This window comes from Canis lupus, chromosome 27, assembly GCF_011100685.1.
Source record: "Canis lupus familiaris isolate Mischka breed German Shepherd chromosome 27, alternate assembly UU_Cfam_GSD_1.0, whole genome shotgun sequence".
In the NCBI taxonomy this organism is placed as follows: domain Eukaryota; kingdom Metazoa; phylum Chordata; class Mammalia; order Carnivora; family Canidae; genus Canis; species Canis lupus.
This window is the reverse complement of record NC_049248.1, coordinates 19,282,142-19,296,981: the sequence shown is the minus strand read 5'-3', so window position 1 is coordinate 19,296,981 and position 14,840 is coordinate 19,282,142. Positions and strand designations below refer to the sequence as shown.

Below are 14,840 nucleotides of genomic sequence, written 5' to 3'. Positions count from 1 at the left end.
GGTTCCTGTGGGAGCTAGTAAAAAGAGAGAGCATCTAGAGAATTATTTTTATGTGATAAATAAACAATCACTACCTTCCACTGAGGGCCATTGCTAAGCCTGCACTGTTCTAGCTACTTTGCAGAGATTATAAGCAGGAAGTCCCCATTGAGAATAATGGTACCACTGGTAAATTATAAGAAACAGGAAGGATATGACTGGAATCCTACCATGAAAAAAATGGAGCAAAAAATTCCGAGAAATCTGTTTCTCAAAACAAAATATGATGTATAATGGCAGCTAATACACAAGTTTCTGATGGGATTATAGGACACATATCGCAAATTTGACAACAGCATCATCAGCCATTTCTGCAAACATGTTCAAAGACTCCAATTTTCCTAAATATCTCCCTTCAACCTTTTTTCATTCATATAATTTTCTTCAGAAGCACCTGTCAGCATCTTTGTCAGATTTTTCTCTTTCCACTGTTTCTATGTCTGACTCCCCAGGCTCTGCATTTATCAGTAACTTTGATCATGATGTAAGCAACTCTAATATTTTAATTAGCTTCCTGAAAACCTGCATCATTTGTAAGACTTACAAGTCTGCTTTTTTAATCAAATGTAAATCTGATACTTCCTGAGATAAGCCCACAACCTTCAATGACAGTCCTAATGGGTGGGTAGGAACAGATACCAATCTTGTTCATTTGGAAAGGATGTCTGACAAGAACCAATGTCCATAATTTCCACTAATTTTATTTTCAGACCTTAAAAAATAGGCTGTATTACTCCCATATTATGATAGGATTATTAAAATTCAGAAAGTTGAAGAAACTTGTGCACATTACAAAGCCTTGGCTTGTCTCAGTGCATATACTCCTTCTACTTAACATCTGTATAGCAATTTATTTTTGTTGAGGCTTTATAATAGCCATATGAAATAGGTAGAAAAATTAATATTCCTATCTTACAGAAGAAAAAACTGAAGTTTCTCAATGGGGGAAAACAAAGTGAAAATTTTACTAATGTCATAGGTTCATAAACTATAATCTGTGTGTACGTATAAATGATGTTTTCCCCACAACACTAAGCCAATCACTTTTTAACTGTTTAATCAGACTGCAAAAGTCAGGCCTTTCTGTCTAGTTCTGGACAGAGGTTTGTAGTCTCGTGTTTCTCCACTGAAGTAGCTAGAGTGTACCTTAAAATCTCAGATTTTTGGACTTCAGGCTACACATAACTAAAGTAGAATATCTGACCATGAGACCTAGGAATTTTCATTTTAATAGGCTTCTAAGCTAATTTTTATTCACACTAAAATTTAAGAACTACAGCATGCAGCTAGATTTAGAAAATACCAGATGATGTTTAGTAGGAAGTAAGGGAGGTCAGGACATCTCCTCACAGATTTTTAAAGCATCTGTGTATTAATCAGAAACATGTACTGTTAGAATTCTAAGACAACAGTCTGATTAATATGGCATTACAATTATATGAGATTAACACCAGGGAAAAAGCAGCAAAGAATCTAGGCTTCTTGAGATACCTAGAAAGTAACAAATAGTCAATGTGAAATAAACAGAGTCCTGGATATTCAATAAGATATACCCTTACTTGCCGATCTTTTTAATCAACCTGGTCACATAAGAGGTAAAAGTTCACACAGGATTGTCCTAAGTATACATTTGTAAAGTCACAGTGATAAATGCACTAAAGAAGTAAAGAATTGATGTTTTGGAAAGTAATATCAGGAAAATTCATAAATAGCATTATGACTTCTGCAAAACAATCTAAGTGCTTTTGGTATAAAGACGGATCCCAAGCCAATGCATAGCTGGACTTCCTGCCCAAGGTCCAGGAGTGACTCTCTGAGGATCTTCTCTTTCCAAATCATGAAAAGTCCTAGATTTTCAATGCACCAACGTCATGTTCCCAAAAGACTATACATAAATATCTTTTTTAACTGAGGAATTACTCCTTTGTTTTTGATCTAGTCTTTTCTCTGCTGAAGCAAATACTAGCCTTAATTTCTCTCACTCACTTACTGTGGGCAGTTTCCATTTCTGAATGCCACTTTATTTTTTAGATAACTTAATCAGTGTTCATTTCTAGCTGTACCCGACATTTCCAACCGAATGCTCATACTTTTCATTTAGGACTACTTAATTCCTTACTTAATTCCTTACAGAAGTTCCACATTTAAAAGCTCAAGTTGTCATTCTCTAAAGGGGAAGAAGAGGTGATCCAATTATTACAGTAAAAGGAAATAAAGAGAAACAGACAAAGTGAGGCTACTGCCTTCAAAATTGTGTTATAATTTAGGCCCTGTTTATCTAGCAAAAACAATTCCCATTATAGCAAAAACAAATCATTAAGAGTAAAAACAGACACTACTCAAGATGGTACAGACACAAAGCAAGCTTCCTGTCCTAAAATGAAAATATAGTTAAAAGGTTTTGCTTCTAAATTTTTTCTTCATATGTTAAAATTAAAATGACTTGTTTACAAAAATATATTTCTATTATTTCAAAATATCAATTTATAGCTAAATTCTTAGTTTGTAATTTTATGTTTTCAAATGGAAATGTTCAGATTTTTAAAAGATAATTTATTCAAAGAAATCTCAAACTGATAATTTTTTCTTTTTTAAGAAAGGTTGCTGTTACCGAAAACTATCAATGACACCATTTGACATCCGCAGAGTAAAAGAAACTTGTCTCTATATAATAACTTTTTTCCCTAAACGCTGTACTCATAGTTTATCTAAAGGCATGATAATCTGCCCCCCATACTCAAAAGAGATGTTTCTGATTTCAGTGAAAGAGTATAACAATATTTTTGTATTATTAAGCATTAAAACTACAGCAACAAAACATTCTTGTCTTAAAACTTTTTTTTGCAAGTCAATTTCTATCAAAAACTAGATAGAACAAAACGACTGGATAAAAACTCATTTCAATTAAACCACACAAAGTGCTAATTTTTCAGTTCATCTGGACTCTAAAATTATGCTACCAAACTTCTAGATTATTAGCACAACTGGATGAACACTGCCGTTGGGTGATATTTTAAATAAGCTAATTTCATAAAATCACCTCTGGAAGCAACTGGCTCAAAACAGATTTTGTAATTGCACACAGTTAAAAGAAGAAAGAGAGATAGATTTACTTTATGTTAGACATTTCAGGATATACAGCTATTCAATAAGAAGCTATAACAAAACCACAAAAGTGTAAAAGAGTAGCAGTAGAAAACACCTGCCAACACTTTGCAGAGAGTGACGGGAACAAATAAAAGTCAACATTTATTCTTTCTCAATTAATTTCTAGGTTGAACATGAAAGAGATTCAATTTTTATTTTTCTAAAAAATGGACCTAATTTCAAAGCTCCTTTTAAAATCTACACTGTAATGATCTTGGTGGTAGCTTTGGTTATTTTCAGTTAGGAATGAGCTAAAAATAAGTATCTAGGACTCATGCTGAAAGTGGGATTTCCTCCCAGTAAGTGCAAATTCAGCCCCTTATCTGACACATGCAAGAGAATATTTTTTAAAGTAATAAAAATACAAATACATTAAAAATCTAAGTTTATAGGCAAGCTAATGAACTATTTATTTTCTTCTCTCCATAAAAATTCACTTAAATCGGTTTAATCACCAGCTCAACCTCAGGAGATTAAGGAGATAAGTATTTCAGATTAAAAGTCATTTATTTCTTTTCCATCCATTTAGCCTGCCAGCCAGCACCCACAATGAGCAAGGCTACTGGGCCAGAATTTTTGGAAGGGAATATTTATGGCGGAGAAGAGAGGGCTAAAAAGTTTGACTCTTTTCTAATGAAAATTGTTGTGCTCAGAATCTGACTTTACTATGCGAGCCTAGAAAGCAAATTTTGAAGGTAGCCTAGGCAGCTCAATAGGTTCTGGCTTTCCAAACTTCCCAAGAGACTGGTACAGGGTCAGGACCCCAAAATATGAACTACCAAACAAGAGGATGTTTTATATCATAATGCCTCCTGAGGAATATGTCCTAAGTGGACCTGTTAATTTGATTATATGAAACAGTTTAAAAATGAGAATTATCTCCTTTATTTGCATTCAGACTAGTTTAAAATGTCCTAAGAAGGCTGAGTCCACATGAGTTGCCACAAAATGAAGCATTCCCCCCAAAATATTTCTAATGACTTCAAACTTCCATTAGGCTTACTTACTTAAGTGGATTATACCTGGAGAGGGGGAAAGACTTGCCACAGACATAGCATAAATATTCAGTTATTTAAACTTACTTCAGAAGATGGAAAACTTTTATTAAAATCCCATTAAATCAAAACCACAAGCTTCTTACACAAAATTATTTCAATATTCTGACATGGTACTGTGGGGTATTGGGGATAAAATGGCATTCCATAAATTTTAAGCACATCCTGAGAGAGAAGAATCTATTAGGTTAAAAACATGTGAAATAAAATGTATTTCTTTGAAAAGTTATGTATATACATACAAACACATACACACATTGTCAGAAAAGATGACTGGCAAAAAAATTAATTAATAAGACCAACTTCTATGTTAATTTAAAGCAATTTCAAAATTAGCCAGGGCAAATGACTAGTTGCATTCAAATACAAACTCTTTCAAGTAACAGTTATGATTTTTATGCCATTTATTGTCCAGCTAGCTACTTCAAGAAGTCTAAATTTGGCCGACATCACCAGGAGTGAGCCCAAGTCCACATTATTTCATTTTAGCTAAATGTGCTTCTTTGTATATCAGGATTCTACTGTCTGTTCTTAGTTGATTTCCTAAGTGATACGTGAAAAATCTATGTTTCTCACCATTTTTATTCTGGAATGCAAAGATAAATAATGGGCTTTGCATTAAAGATGGGGGAATTTATAAATGAAAGGTCACCACAAACATCACACACAGATATAAACCATTATACACAAAATAAATGCATTCTCTAAAAAAAAATTGTATATATCTATGTATAAAGGAACATGTCTTATAGAAAAAGTAATTTTCTCATTACTTCTCAAAGTAATAATGGAACAATGCTACAGTTAATGAATTTATGGAGTTTGGGGAGAGGAGATAGAAGAAAGGTGAAAAAAATCACTGTCCTCAACATCTGTACCTTTTTCTGAGTCCACCCTGAAATCACACAGAGCTCCAAAGCCATCTCATCTCAATTGCTCGTCTTGAAATCCCAGACTACCAAAATCCTCAACCCTTTTTACACACAAAATGGAACTCTTTTCATTTCATTTCTTATATCCTTGAAAGTGGTTTTTACATAAGCAATGGTGAGAAGTCATCAGCCCTTTATAGACACTGTTATACTTTTCATCTGTTAAAATTACCAGCAGGTCTGTCACTTTAGTTTCCTAAGTTACCAAGATAACCTGCACTATAAACAAACACTTTCATTTCTAAAGAGACATTAGATAACCCAATTATACACTAATCACCATGAACGTGACTAATCACATGTTCACACTGTACACATAAGCAATCCCGGTTACAAATCAAACTCTGAAAGACGAAATCATAAATAACTGAAAATCTTGATACTGTGTTATAATTCAGGTTAACATAAAGGTTCCTTATTCAAGAAGTCTGTGAAATAACCCCTCTAATTAAAATAGTATTTTTAAATCTGTGCATTAATGTGAAATGAAGAAACGAGGGGAAACTGACTTGCCAACTATTAGTGTAGCAGTTAGTGGTACAAAAAAGAGCTACCAAAGTCACATAAAATTTGAACAATTGTATATTAAGTGTCATCATTAAATCTATATGGATTTGCCATTATAATTGAAGGGGTAATATTAATATTCAAGTATTTAATCCCTTTAAAAATTATAGCTGCACTGTCCAAAAAGCACAGAAGCGCAGCACTGTTAGTCACATGTGTCACTTGAGTACTTAAAATGTGGCTACATCAAACTGAGATAGGCTCTAAGTGTAAAACACACACAAAATACTTAAATTTATAACAAAATAACAGAATGCAAAGTATATCTTGATTTTTTGCATTGATTTTATGTTGAGATGCCATAATGGATTACTTTAAACATTACTATCATGGACCTCACCTGCTTCGTTTTACTTTTCTGGGTGGCTACAAGAAAATGGCAAATTATGTGGCTCGTGTTCGATTTCTATTGGACAGCAACAGCACTTATCTAGCCTGTTTACAGGACTGTTTTCATCAAAGCCACTGGGTGACACTGTTTCTCCACTAAATTAATACAACTAAAGCAATTTCCTGGCAGAGGAAAAAATCTCACATACACAGGCTCCCACACATGTGCACATGTGTACACGCACCAGTAGACACAATGTGTTCCTTATAACTATGCGCAGATGAAACTTTCTTAGGATGAAAGAACATGAGTACATTCATGTAACTTGATTACTATCTCAGGATGGAAGAACATGAATGCATTTAACTACTTTTATTACTATCTTAGTAGGACCAGCTATATTTAAAAAATTTTTAATGACCATTTGGATTCCCCAATAATAAAGGACAGCTCTAATCAAATCAAACAGGTAGAAGTTGTTTAGTTTGTGAATTTTCCCAACTAGCTTCCCACCTTATAAATGGTTATGTTCTTCATGACCTCCTCTAATATTACATCCTATTTACTTACATTTTAATGGATTCCTGAGGAAACCATGCAAAATAACTTAGGTGAACAAAAACCACCAGCTGTTTCTGCTAACAAAGAAATGCTTTGCTGATGTGCAGATTACTTTTTGCCTTGAATTCTGAAACCCTGGACATTTTGAAATAGATTAAAAAACTAAAATGAAAACAAAAATCAATAGTCAAGCCACCAGAGCATGCTCTTCATTGATGAGATACAGACTCCACAAAGTTAGACTCTCCAATGCAATTGATATTCATTCGTGGGACAAAGTCCTGAATGATACATTCCAGAGGCTGCCAGGTACTATTTGATAACCAGAAAACTCACTGTAAGGGCTCAGAAGAGTTTTGTGTTATCTGTCCATTCAACAAGTTTTACTCAGTCTTCTAATTCTCAATGAGAATTCAGAGTTAGTTCCATGTGCAAAAATCACAAAAGATATTTAGACTTAAAATTACCAGCCTGATTCCTTTCCTACCCTCTTTCCCCAGAAGCATATTCAGGTCCAAGAGAAAAGTGGATAAAAGCCAACATTTTGCCTCTGACTGGGTACATACATTTAGCTGACTCTCCCTCAGTTTCCTTCTCTCTAAAATCAGACTAATTTTAGTTTCTTAACTACAGCCTGCACAGAATTGAGCATTCTGAGATCTCACTGCTACAAATTACTTGAAGCCATAAACTACCTCAGGATGTGAAAACAAACAATCATTGTACTATATTGAAGTATAACTTCCTAACTCCTGCAATATTTTTACCTGTATTTCAGAAGTACTATAAGAGGTATACTAACATTAATTTCCATTTCAAATAAAAAAATTCTCTGCCTTCAAAATGTAAAGCTGCTCAAAATCTAAAAACGTTTATGTTTAACCAGTAGGTGTTGAGAAAGTTATGAAAGTCTATGAAACTATTGACTTTTACCCCTGAAAAATGAACCGATGAAGCGATGAATGTTCTGGATCTAGATTTAAAACCTACTCTAAGCTATTATATGCATTCCTTCAACTATTATCTAAGAGGCCATTTAGGTATTTTACTGATTTCCCCTTTCCTTAGGTTGACCTCTTATTACCCTAATTAGTTTTAAGCTCTGGAGAGAAGAGTGTTGTTCCATTATCTGTATATAATGTGTACGATTTTTAGCATGAGACCTAATGCATAGACAAAAACGTGTTGATATGACATTTGATAGTTTCACTGACCAAAGACCTTTATGAATAACATGAGCTAAGGGTAGCATCTTCTTTTAAGACCATAGTATACTTTTATGCTGAACACATATGTCCAACTAATATTTTGAAAATTGTCATCCAACACATCTTTCTCTGAACAGTTTATGCACATCTTCAAGATATTTTTCTTCCAGAGATCAAAACTATATATTTCATGTTGACAACAGCACAAATATATTCTCAGATCTAAGTATAAGACAACTCCCTAGGAGCCTTGGGAGAGGGGGCGGGGGAGAGGGGGCTCTTAAAAAAAAAATACCACCAGTAGCAAAAGTATATATATATAAGTAATTACTAAGGGGATTTAAATGTTCATGTAAAGGAAATAATGTTCATTTGAATACTAACAGAAAATAGCTTTCAGTGTAAGAATATGGAGAAGTCTGAACCTTCTGAGGCTCATTCTGAATTCTTTAATAGACCTTCATTAAAAGCATGAATGTAGAAGTAAATATAAATTGAGTTGTCAATCTCATGTATCTTGAGGGGTTTTTAGAAGATACAATTCTAAATCTCAAATAGAAGAGGAGGAGGAGGAAGAAGATTGCTTGGGACAGGAGACAGAAAGGCAACTAAATAAACAACTCACCACAAACATGTAACCTTATGCATCATTTCACAAAGCCAAAGAAACTTGCCCTATGCAAAGGCACTGCGTCTGCATGTCAAAATCTCTTAAACTACTACATGATACAACAGTTGCATTGACTACCTTCATATATATCCATGAGATTACATCTCACAACAATAATATTTCCTGAAAAATACAACTCCCTCCCTAAATCCAAGATAAACTCATTCTTTCTTTAGATTATGTAACACAAGTTTTCAATGAAGTCTACATAGACTCTACTGGGATGTTACTGGCACCAACCATATTAACTAAAATCTTATATACGGAAATATTTCTAATTTTGAGGCTCATAAGCATCCTGCTTCAATCTTATTTAAATGAGAAGTAAAATTAAATTTGGTAAAGCCTTTATTCAACTAGAGTCCTGCAAAGATTATTCTCAGAGTTTTATTTCCTAATAGAATACAACAAATTCACACAAATGTCACTACAGATACAATGAATGCTTTTTCATGCCAGTGTCACTCACCCTAGCCTGCCTGCACCCCCTGCCCAGGCTTTTCAAAATGTATTTCATACACAGAGTCACTGTTCTGGTTGTTTATTTAATTAACATGACAGCCCAGCATACACAGCATTTCTTTCAGTTCTACAGTTTTAACTTTTTACACTTTAGACTCAATACAGAAAGAGTAAAATTACTGTTTGACTCCTTCCAACCTCTGTAAATTTATATAGATTCACTGACTATTTCTGTCAGTTAAAACAGTTTTTCAGTATGCTTTAAATATCTCTATATACAAAGTAAAAAAAAAAAAAATCACAATTTTGTCCACATACACACAAAAATTATTTTCTCTTACCTTTCCCAAGGGATAAGAAAATCTTTTTCTTTTTAGTGTTTTCAGAAGTTGACATTAATTTTAATTCTGTCAGCAAGTCATAAATAATCAATATTGTTCTTTGTATCAACCTAAGCTGAGCTATACTACTGAAATGTAATAGATTTAAAACCTGTGTTTCTGAAATTTATTCAATTTCACAAATACAGGAGATTATACTAAAATGTATTTAGAAACTTAAAGGACAATGTTATTTTCAAAAGAAATACTTTATTTTATGGTATTTTATAACCATAGTATAAGCGTAAGTATGTTATATTTACTCAGATGTAACAAGGCCTATCATGTGTCTACCATCAAAAAACATACCCATTTCTTATTTTTTTCATTTGAAAATATCTCTTATAACAGCAATGAAAAACTCAATCCTACTTTTGATAACCAACCATCAGGCTCCACGACATTGCTACAAAAACCTGTTGTTGTGGGACACCTGGGTGGCTCAGTGGTTGAGCATCTGAGCTCAGGGTGTGATCCCAGAGTCCCGGAGTCCTGGGATCAAATCCTGCATTGGGCTCCCCACAGAGAGCCTGCTTCTCCCTCTGCCTTTCTCTCTGTCTCTCTTACGAATAAATGAAATCTTTTTAAAAATCTATTGATGCTAAAGATATTTAGTTAAGAGCTTTAGGGAAATGCTTATGGAAAATACTTTGATTTTTAATTACACAATATAAAGTATACAGCTGTATGTTTCTGACAGGTCCTGTATCCAACACAAAGAATTTTGTCAGTAAGTGGAACATTAATGGAGAGAGCCCTATACCTTGTGTTTTATTTCATGTGAAACCATAGGCAAAACTATTAAATTCTTAACATGTAACTAAAGTAAAATGGCATCGGTTTGGAATCTTTCAAAGATGAATGTGGGAGAGCTTTGGTGGCTCAGCCAGTTAAGTATATGCCTTCAGCTCAGGTCAAGATCCCAGGATCCTCGATGGAGGCCCATGTCTGGCTCAACTAGATTTAAAAAAAAAAAAAAAAAAAAAGGATGAATGTGCAAGGTGGCTACAGTAATTAGTGAGGAATGACTAGCCAGTGGTGTCCCCTGATGTGCAAACAGAATAAACATCCTTTCAAATACAATATCCAAATGTTTAAAACTGCACAATTTAAATTTTGTGTTGAAAAAGAAACTTATTAGACAATCGGAAAAGGACAAACATTATATGGTCTCATTCATTTGGGGAATATAAAAATTAGTGAAAGGGAGTAAAGGGAAAGGAGAGAAAATGAGTGAAAATATCAGTGAGGGTGACAAAACATGAGAGACGCCTAACTCTGGGAAATGAACAAGGAATAGTGGAAGGGGAGGTGGGCGGGGGGTTAGGGTGACTGGGTGATTGGCACTGAGGGGGGCACTTGGCAGGATGAGCACTGGGTGTTATATGTTGGCAAACTGAACTCCAATAAAAAGTTTTTTAAAAAAGAAAAAAATAACTTATTAGTCATATAAAATATCTAATAATACACGAAATTCTAATATCTCTGTATACTCCGGTGTTTAGATAGTACAATGATAACTTGAGGGAGACATACCTGCCCTAGGATGTGAACATCTACTTAGAAAAGATACATACTCCTTAATGGACATGTCTGCCAACCAAATAAGTACAGTTTGACACACTGATCTACAAAATCAGCCTGCATCTTGAGGATATTAGACTGGTACCACTGAACTGAAAGCCATACAAATGTCATGAACTTTTCTTTACTGAGAATAAAGATACCTTCACTTGCATTCACAGACAGACCAGCGTCAGATGAATTCTGTGACTGAAGACCAGACTTATTTCTTCTTTCTTTGCTTAAAGCCATCTTTATCAACCACACTGCAAAACTCATTCCATATGTAATATCCAATCTATAAACCAAACTGTGGTTTAGGAAGGAAGGCAAAAAGGGGGGGGGGGGGGGGGGAATATCTCTGTCAGTTGCTTTGTCTTATGAGAATTTTATCTTCTATTCTCCTTGACCTTTTAGAATTGAGTCATTGAAGAGAGGTAGCTCATAAGCAAGTAGCCACTATCATTCACACAAAGAAAAGGCTGAAATTCTCTCACCTTTAAACCTCACAATGAGCAAGGTCCAAATAAATTCTCAAAAGGCCTCTGCCAGACTTTGTGCCTTATGTCCTTACACCTCTACTTAAAATTCACCTGTTGCCTGAGTATTATCTTGAGTTGAGAGTAGACATTCTTTCCTAATCAGGAGTCAGGGCAGGGTTATATATGTGTTTTACAAGTATTTTGATTCTTGATTCATGAAGTATGCAGATGACAGTGTATACTTTGCACTCTTAACCAGAAGTTTGTTTCCTTATGATAAAACAGATAAGACATTTACTATATAGCTCCTGAACTTTTCACACAGTTAGGCTAACGTATGAGATATTGCCCTATCTTATAAGAGACTATTCCATGTTAGTTCCCATCCACCCCCCACAATTATACTCAGCAACAACTTTAATGGGCCATATATAAAAACTAGTCTTAAGTAACATGCACATACTAACCGGTAGGTACCCTTATTAAAACTTTAAGGATCTAAATTTTTGGTAAATGTAACCTTGTTTTCCCATCAACCGTAAGAGATCCAGTCTCTTACTTTAGAACATTCTTCATAAACACAGCCTTTAAAAAAATAGTAACCAAAGAAAATGACCAAAATAGATGATAAATGTGCATTTTCAACAGCATTAATCAGCAAAATATGTAAAAATGCAATGCTTGGTTATTTTCTGATAAATCTTCAGATTATCTGAATTCTCCATTTATCAATCCAAACCAAAGAAAACCAGTACAAATCCGCAGATTAATTAACACTGCCGGTTAATGTACTTCATATTAACTCTACCTTTCACTCCTTGATTTCTAAATGTTACGGAATTTCAGAAATTTAGGAGGCTAAATGATATTAATTTGGAGTCGAGTTACGTATAATTAAAGTACAGATTAGCCTTACAAATTATGGTTCAATTTTGCAATGATCTTATCACATTCCCCTTTAAGTTCAAGAAAAGTGCTCTAAACAGAATTAAACTAGCAGTGTTTTCTTTTAAAAGTCATTCTTTCCTGACACTTTGAATAGAAATCAGACTGTTTTCCCCCCTTAATTGGTTTACCCTTAATTGGTTTTCCCCCCTTAATTGGTTTACCCTTAAAGCTTGCTTTATTCTCATGATTTCCAAAATTTCTACCAAAACTAAGTATCAGTCAGCGGCCTGTTTTTAACTTCACTCTTAGAGTGAGCTTATACCCAAGAAATATTTGCTTTATCTAAACAAAAAGCTAAATAAGAACATTAGTTTTAAAATAAACACAAGAGACTATGATGTTGTCATCCATTCTGCTAAATAATGTCAAACAACTACATTCTTTGTAATCAATCCCATTTCAAAAACAAACTAGCCACCACACCATATGGTGACTTAGAAATACCTAAATGACTCTCCATAGAACAATCTAAAAAGAAAAGCTTACTATATCTTAGGACATTCTCCCAGTCACTAAGGTTGTCCCAATAGGGCCATAGATAGGCATAAATTTAAGTGGGAAAAGTGTAAATTTCCACTTGCTGAACATAATCAGCTGTCTACAACTCCCACTTCCAAGTGTCATATCTGTTTGGAGTGGAGAAGCAAACACTTAAGTACACCTTTTCAGAAACGACTTGAATTTCAAATTGGGATTTGTTCTTTTAGGACCTCTAGAGCAACCATACTCCATGATCTTAAATGCTGAATGATCATGAGATTCATCCCCAAAATTCATTAAACTTTTTTTCTAGGACAACTTCACTCATAATTCCGGATTCCTCTTCTTCTCCCTTTCTGAGCGATTTATACCACCAGCAATCTTAAAATCATTCTCCTGAATATTTCCTGTATCATCTGTATAAATCCATTCCAACTTCTAAACATCCACTTAAGTACTCAAGAGAAATGAAGGGCTTTTTTTGTTTTTTTCTATTTAGTTGACACCAACAGTGAAGTTCAAGACTTTGACAAATTCCACTGTACAGACATACTGTTCCCCGCGCAGAAGTCTATCATCAGGAAACAAAACACATCAGCATGTACCAACATATGTCCCCAAATTACAATTCAAAAACAAACTGGGCACCACCAGATGCAGCCTCATCCAGGAAAACTCACTGCAAAACCACGAAGTGTGTATCAACACCTCAGCTTCAAGCATTGCTTGCTTTTACATCGGAACCGTTTTTACTGACTTCACAGACGTTGACTTGTCACTTTAGAAGACACTTTATCAAAAGTATTAAGAAACTTCAAAAGTATTAAGGAAATCTAGTAAAATCCACGTGTTGAAACATCACCCAGTGCTGCTAAAACTAAATAAATTAAAAAAGAAAAAAAAAAAAGAAAAAAAAGCTAAACTGGAGGATCTCTGCTGGAGGAGAAAACTCTGAGGGGACCTGAGCGGAGGGAAGCCCTACGCCAGGTGTAGCAGATCCAAAAAGCTGGCCCAGCTGCGGAAGACCCTGCAAATGCCACCCAGTTGTGCTACTTATTATCGTTTCTGCTGTTCAGGTTGTAAAGTCCTGAGCGAGACGGGGAGGAAAAAGTCTCTAGTCCCCCACGGAGTCTGAAGTTCACACCACTTTTCGGGACTGCCTTCCTTTTAGTTCCCAGCGCTCGGATTCCCTCCGCTTCGAGGCGAGTCCCGAGCGTCCCGAGCGTCCCCGGGAGAGGCGAGGGAGCGGAGCTCGCCGGCGCTTACCTGTTCCCTCGGGATGCAGGGCAGGGAGGTCCTCCGATGGGACTTGCTGCCGCAGCCGGACATCTCGGCGGACACCACGGAGCTGGACCGCCGCCGCCTCTTGAACACCGGGGTGTCTTCCTTGGTCCCGGCAGTGAGCTGGGACCCGAGGTGCTCCCTCGGAGCCGCCCCCGCGGACTGCGGCAGGATCTGCTCCACGTACCTGGCCAGGAGCAGCCCCAGCACGCCGGCCGCGTACGCCAGGTAAGGTCTCCAGGCGACCTTGAACCTCTCCAAGGAAATGAGGGCCACGGTCCTGACCGCGCTAGTCACGGCGACCATGAGGACGCCCAGCCTCAGCCTCAGCACCAGCCATGTCGCGGCGGCCACGCAGCTGAGCACCACCCCCGCGGCCGGGAGCGACAGCAAGCGATCCTCCCCGACGCCCAGCCCGAGCTGGACGAGCGCTTCCCCCCCGCAGCAGGCGGCGAGCAGCGCGGCGGCCAGAGGCAGGCGCACCCCGGCGCGCTGGAGGTACAAGCCCATCCAGAAGAAGGCACACAGGAGACTGAAGAGCAGCGCCGAGGGCTGCAGCCAGGGGCTGAGCGGCGCGCCGCCCCCCGCGGCACCTCCCCGCGGCCCCGGGAAGACGCCCCCTTGCGCCCCCGGGGCCGCTTCCTCCGCGGCCGCCGCCGCCTCCCTCCGCCCCGGGTCGCGGCCGGCCTCCCCGCGCGCCAGCCGCAGCAGCAGGGCCAGCAGAAAGGACAGGG

At 36.8% G+C, this 14,840-nt stretch overlaps 1 protein-coding gene across 2 annotated transcripts in view; it reads right to left on the bottom strand.

Annotated features, from left to right (window-relative positions):
• PDE3A (phosphodiesterase 3A) overlaps positions 1–14,616 on the bottom strand; it is a 316,383-nt gene extending 301,767 nt beyond the window's left edge. Inside the window, exon 1 of one of the 2 annotated variants that reach the window (XM_038576971.1) lies at positions 14,092–14,616. In XM_038576971.1, coding sequence (XP_038432899.1) covers positions 14,092–14,616 — 525 coding nt within the window. Of the gene's footprint in view, positions 1–5,119; positions 5,193–14,091 lie in introns of those variants that run through there. The other variant, XM_038576972.1, reaches the window with a different exon arrangement.
• Positions 14,617–14,840: the final 224 nt, after the last annotated feature.